Consider the following 6,944-nt stretch of genomic DNA (forward strand, 5'->3'; position numbering starts at 1 on the left):
TTTTCTTAAAGAATTTTATCAATAAAAGTCAGTAATATTCATGGATCATCGAAATATAGATAAATTAGGTCAATATTGGTCAATTTAGATCAACCATGGTCATTCTAAATCATACTTGGTTAATCTAGGTCAATTACAAATCCACAATCATACTTAATTGCCATAAGTCAGCAATCGTCATCAACAACCATACTTGATAAACCTAGGTCAAGAATTCACAACCACGTTTGATCATTCTAGATATACATGGTCAATATGGGGCAAACGTTAAGAATTGTCAATCACAAAAACACTTGGTCAATTGTGGTAGTTCTAGGTCAATTTAATTCAGACTTGGTAATTCAAGTCGACAACGCTCATTCGCGACCATACATGATTAATACAGGTCAACCACAATCATACCCATGATATAGGTTAATTATGGTTAAAGCGGGTCAATCTTAATCATGCCCGCTCATTATAGGATAATCCCAGCTAAACTTGGTGAACTTAAGTAGATTTGGTTGTTTAAACAGTTTAACACCTATGTGCACCAGTATTACCATGACCGCTCTTTCTCATTTTAATTAGATACGTTGGTATTGTATAAAGATATTGTATGTATTACTACAACTTTTGTAAATAATTTTTTAGGCACAATTATTTGTATAAATATGTATTCATTTAGTTATCAACAACTCTTACTAATTCATTTTGTAAGTGACATGCTAATAGCATGGTATAGGAATGTGTTGGTTAAATTATTTCTATAACTGTCGCTAAAGTCAACATTAGTGGTTCATCAGTGATCAGCTAGTGACGCTGCCATCGTAGCAGGCTATCGTTAATTTGTGTAAGTTTTTACCCATGATCATATTTCCCACAGACTTTACTAACAAATTACTATTATCTCATGTGTGGTGAAGACAATCAAGATAGCAAATCTTATTAACAACATAAGTTAATATAACATAATTTATATGATCAGAACATTATTTTCTTATAATTCCTAAGAAGTGGACTTGTACTACAATAAGTCATATACAAACCTTTAAGAAAAGATAATATAACTCAAATGATAATTTGTTGGACATGAATAGGATTTGGATGATGCTAAATGCTAAACACGATTTTTCAACCAAATTTCACAACCTATTTGTGTATGTCCACAAGAGACAATATAATGAGTGTAAAAATAGCACCGATGTTTTTCTTTGTTGAATTTACCTTGGAACTAAATGACATGAAAAATGTTTAGTATAACATTTATTGTATGAAACCAAACTAGAGGTGTGTTTTTCAACCGGCTCTGAATACCAAACCCGACCCGAACTGGAATTAAAGAATAACCGAAAAACCCGAACCCGACCAACCCGAGCCTTAAATAGTTCATTTATCGGGTCACTTTTTCTGCCCAAAACCCGAATAACCCAACCCGAAAAATTTGCCTGAAGAACATCCTTAAACCGAACTAGAGAGATAGTCGATCCCATTATAGATGTAATTTCTTTAAGAGTTTGACGGTTATATTGATTCAGTTCGGACGCTGAAATCGTTTGTTTAACCTTTTGTTATTCATATTTTCTTTTTCATATTTAAACTTATAATTATATATGTATTGTAATGAAACATCTTAAGTTCTTAACCTTTTGAACATTTTTAATATTAACTAACTTGAAAGAAAAAAATATTCAATTCAAACCGTCATATTGCCAAACCAAGAGAACTGTTAAACCACAAAACCGGTAAAACCAACGGGTCCGACAACCCACCTACCCACCCAACTGGTACGATTTGTCATTTCCAAACTGCACTTAACATTTGACCCTGAATCTCGTCAAAACCGGTCCAGAACACCCCTACATTAATCACGAAATGATTCATTTGACAAACACAAGTTTATTCAACACACATTCAAAAGACACACCGAAAAAGTAATAACATCACTTAAAACATTCTTCAACTCAACAGCTCAGATAACCCCAAGCAAGTCGGATACATAAATACACGCTTATTTTAAAAACCTTTGTTTCATCACCGCCCGAGATATGAAACACGGTCCTTTTGTATTGCTTGTGCCAAATTAATATCAAAAAGCTCACACCTTATCGGCATCTCCATTTCATAAAACGGATTCTTTAGAACATAATCCGTGTACAGTTCATAAATATGTTTCAACAGATTCTCCATATTTTGTGTTCCAGGCTCGGATACCACAAAAAACTTTGTACCTGCCAAATATACAATTAATTAGTAAAGTTGTATAAAATCTATTTTGGTAGTAATCACCATAAGATAATTGTGTTTCTTGACTTTGTTCACTGTTTGGCGGTTTAAAACAATTCTTGTTTTCAATCATTAATTTGTAGTAAGACAATTAAAAAAAAAAGATGGTTAAGCAGCTGGTTACAAGTTTGGAACAGGGCCGAACCGTAAAAACCGTCAAACCATGAAACAGAATCGTTGTAATCTCAAACGGGCTGACTTGCTTTGGTTTGAACAGTTCAGTCGGTTTTTTCAACGGTTTTTGAATAATCCTACTTGCTACATGGGATACGAAGCAGACATATGCATGCCATGAGAGAGAGATGATATTGAACACTGAAGGACAAAATAAATAAAAATAAAAGGGAATGTTACAGTAACTTTATATTAGTCTCATAACATGACTTGCCCATTTAGTTCTTTGTGCCTGTAGGGATGACAAATGAACCTGAACCTAACTGAAACATTTGCAACGGGTATTAGGGTATGTCATAAGTTTTAAAAAACTTCACAGGTTTAAGATGGCTATGGTGTTAGGTGATGCCTACCCAAATTACCCAACCTCGTTTACTAGTATCCAAACCGAAAAAATGACATATTATATACTTTTAAAAATATCTTAATTGGTATGTTGAAATTGTTACAGAAACTTGAAATTATTAAAGTTATGGAGCTTTTAGAAGTGTGGTTGAGTATTCCACATATCAAGTCAGTTTTTGAGGTGAAATTTAAATCACATTTCGGGTAACGGGCATCCAATAGGAAATAGATCGCTTTTTGCCACATAATACCCGATGCCCACCACAAGCATATCGCTAACTCAATGAATAATGAGTAACGGTTTTATAATCAGGTATGGGACACGAATAACCAAAACCCGTCCAATTGCCATCTCTATGTGCCAGGTTCAGGTTGACTTGACCAATCCATTTCGATAAAAGATTTAAATTTTTTTGCATTAAAAACTAGATATTCAATTTCATTTTTCCCAACCAGTAGCATAAAAAGTCTGTCAAAGCAGTATCATATTATATATATATTAAAAACCAACATTTCTTCTTCTCACTAATTTCATTATTCATCAACTTTCAATAATAGTCAAATCTTCCATTCACTAATATCACTATTCATCCAACTTTCAAAAATTGCCACACAATATATAATATGATTATGAACCACATATGTATTGCTCCATTATCTGCTGTTGTTGAAACTGCTTTTGATTAATGACTATCTATAAATAGATGCTCGCGCCGCAACGCACGGGTTAAAAAACTTGTTTAGTATTAAACTTGAAAACTAATACAAATTTGTTAAAATTTTAAACATAACAAAGAAGATAGTTTGGGGCACCTTTTATAGATTGCATTAACAGGTTCATCCAATGTTCAAATAACCACATGGCAATGTTGGTTAACTTGAGGGTTCGAGCAATGGGTTCGAGCCTTGGTTTGCATCTTTAAGCCCCGTATATTACAAGTGTCCATCTCTTCTTTATTAATTGTGTTGGTTGCTATATTCTTTGCAAGTTGTTTGGCTTTCGATCGCGTGTTCATCTTCGTTTGTCAGGTAAGTGTTTATCAGATGTCGTTGGTTGGTGCGTGTGTTCGATTTGGTTTGGCGTCATTAGGTTATGGTGAATTTCCAGTAACTGTGGATAATGCTGGCGTTTTACGATGTTATGTGTTGTGATGGTTATGAGTTTGTTATGTGATGTCTTTTAGTTGTGGGGTTTTTGTCAGTTCTTAGGATTGGTAAGTGTTAAGTTTTATTGGTTTGATTTTGGATTATATGTCAGTTGCATCAAATAGATTACCTTATACACTTTTTATACCAGCCCTGGCCCGTTCCGTTTTAAAATTCCGATTTCAGAAACTATTAAGCAAAATTAAACTTTTAAACAAAAAAACGAATTCGTTATTCGGTGTAAAACTCTATTTAAACAACATTTCAACCATAAAAGTTGACTAGAGAACTGGCCCGTTTGACCTTCCTATGTCAGCATGATGAACTATTCCTGACCTCGCCCGTTTAGAACTATGGTCTCAGAAATGATTAAAAAAATAAAATTTTAAACCCAAAACAAATTCGTTATCCGGATTATAGTTGTCACCCATTTCCTTAGCTTTCTTTGTCACTATTTATTGTCCACTATAAAGCGAGTTAAACGACCAGCAGAACTGACCCAGGCCACTTTAAAGTAAAACTAATTTTCCAATAATTTGCTTGCATAGTTATTACTTCACTTCAGAGGTAAAACGGTAAAAAAATGGACAGATTTAGGCCCGTTACCTGATTTCTACCAAAACACGCTTCATTCAAACAAACTATCCGTTCTGCTGAGAAACCGAAATTGGCAATGGCTGATGTTGACTTAATACCAGACCCGTTTGACCTTTGTGTGCCAACATCATATAACATGAATGATAAAATTCCGGTTTTGGTTCAGTCTTAAACCAAAACCTAATTCATTATTTGGATTATAAGTCATTTTAACATCTGATAGATTACCAAATCCGCTTTTTATACCAGCCCCATCCCCTATTTAAAACTCCAACTTCAGAAACTATTAAAAATATTAAACTTTTAGACCAAAAACGAATTCTTTATCCGATATAAAACCATAGATATTAAAACCCCTCGCTTCTTGCACCTATGCCCAGTTTCCAAGCGAAGCCCAATATATGTGCTTTTAGTTCCTAGGCCCTCGCTTCTTGAAGTTCCACCTCTATTGGTATTGATGACGGATCAAGAACAATGATCATTTGAACCTTTACTAGTTATTACTTTTTGAACTTTTGGTTTTCAAGTTTATAACATTTTGGTACTTACTTTGAACATTTTGTTATTCAAGTTCTGGAATTACCTTTGAATCTTGAATCTTTTAGAACTTTTGGTACTAATTAGATGATATTAGATGTTGTATGATAGCTTTTTTTTTATATGAAGAATAGTTACTTTTCAGATACATAATATATTTTTTAAAAAACTATTAAGTGCGCAGACCCTCACTTTTTTTGCGCCTTGTGCCTAGGTCCTAGGCAAGGCCTTTGTGCATTGAGTGCGACTAGCGCCTTTGATAACTATGTGTAAAACTCTATTTAAACAAGATTTCAACTATAAAAGTTGACTAACAAAGCGGCGAATTTGACCTTCCTATGCCAACATCATGAAAAATATTCCGACCTCACTCGTTTTTAGAACTACAGTTTCAGAAACGAACGGCATAACTAACCTAAGTAATTAACTACCAGGTTTAGATGATCCAATCAAATCAAATTAAAGTAACAGCATACCAGTAAGAGACTGAAAGCAATGGAGATCAAAGGTGTCGGCTTCGAGAAGCTCGATACCGGAGCATCCAGGAATGGGGGACAGCTGCTGAGAGATGGCGTGCATCGAATGCCACAGACTGGCCAATCTCAAGCTGTCATTGGTATCCATTCTTCCTTGTAATCCATAATCCTGTTGTTACATTTGACCATTCAATAAAAACCCTAAATAAATCAGAGAGAGACAATTTGGGTATTATTTACCTTGTAGAAAATGAGACCTCCTGATTTGTTGATGATGTAAAGGCTGTAAATTGCTGCTGCCATTATTATTATTCCTCCTCCTTCAAAATACCCACGGCAGATCGCGATTTCAATTTCAAATTCAATTGTCAGGGTTACAAATAGCCATAGGAGGGAGGGGGTGAGGTTGTAGACGAGCTAAGTCGGGCCGAGCCTGACTACGCTCGTGTTCAACTAGTTTAATTTACACATATTTTAATCTTTATTTCTAAAACCAGAGTTCGACTTGTTTCAATTTCTATTTTTAAAATTTGAGCTCGACTCATGAACAGTTGTTTTCACAATATCTTCTTATTCTAATTGTGGACACTTATCATGTTTTGGTTAACTCTCACAATTTTTTCCCTCCAAAACTATATATGTAATATATCAATAATTATTCATTTTCTTTCTATTTATATTATATTTATATATTTTTATAAATATAAATATTAACATATTATTTTACTATATATTTTAAAATACTTGGTGAATTATAAAAATCAACAACAAATCATGTTTCTCAGAGATCGAAAAGAATATAATTTCAAATGATATCATTCACATATTGTAATATGTATATTGTAGAAGATCGCAAAGAAAAACAAAACTCAAATATGCTTTCATTTTACTAAGTAATTATTTAATCATTAAATTATAAATATATGCTTAAAAGTTTATCAATTTTTTTAAAGTCAGTCCATTAATCTATTATTATTATTATTATTATTATTATTATTATTATTGTAAATTGTGATATAAATTTATAAATTATTAATATATGCTTTAAATCTATCCATTTATTTTTTTGGTTAATTTAGTAAACTACATATATGTTAAAATATAAGGATATTATATACGAATCACTTTCAGACATAACAAAGTTTATCATACTTAATTTCTTAGTTTTTTTATCAACGATTGTTTTGGGTTTTTTGTGGAACTTTAATTTGAATTTATGGGTCAAAAGTAGGTAAATAGATTGTTTTTGTAGAAGTTAACTACATTTAGGTCAAAATTTGTTATGGGTCAAAATGGAAAATTTGAATATTTTTAAAAGTTTGAGAATGCAAATAGATTTATAGTCAAATTTATTATGGGTTCAAAGTGTTGATTTGAAAATGTTAAAAGGATGAAAGTTAGAAT

At 32.7% G+C, this 6,944-nt stretch overlaps 1 protein-coding gene across 1 annotated transcript; it reads right to left on the reverse strand.

Annotated features, from left to right (window-relative positions):
* Positions 1 to 1,916: 1,916 nt before the first annotated feature.
* Positions 1,917 to 5,918, reverse strand: LOC143581262 (uncharacterized). The gene is made up of 3 exons (XM_077064086.1): positions 5,781 to 5,918; positions 5,541 to 5,709; positions 1,917 to 2,210 (listed from the first exon to the last, which is right to left on the reverse strand). Exons 1-3 carry the CDS (start codon positions 5,841 to 5,843, stop codon positions 2,014 to 2,016), a joined length of 429 nt encoding a protein of 142 aa, XP_076920201.1. The 5' UTR covers positions 5,844 to 5,918; the 3' UTR covers positions 1,917 to 2,013.
* Positions 5,919 to 6,944: the final 1,026 nt, after the last annotated feature.

The sequence above is a fragment of the Bidens hawaiensis genome, unplaced genomic scaffold (genome assembly GCF_021521415.1).
Source record: "Bidens hawaiensis isolate Kalapana, Puna unplaced genomic scaffold, B.hawaiensis_p1.1 tig00030840_1, whole genome shotgun sequence".
Taxonomy (NCBI): Eukaryota; Viridiplantae; Streptophyta; class Magnoliopsida; order Asterales; family Asteraceae; genus Bidens; species Bidens hawaiensis.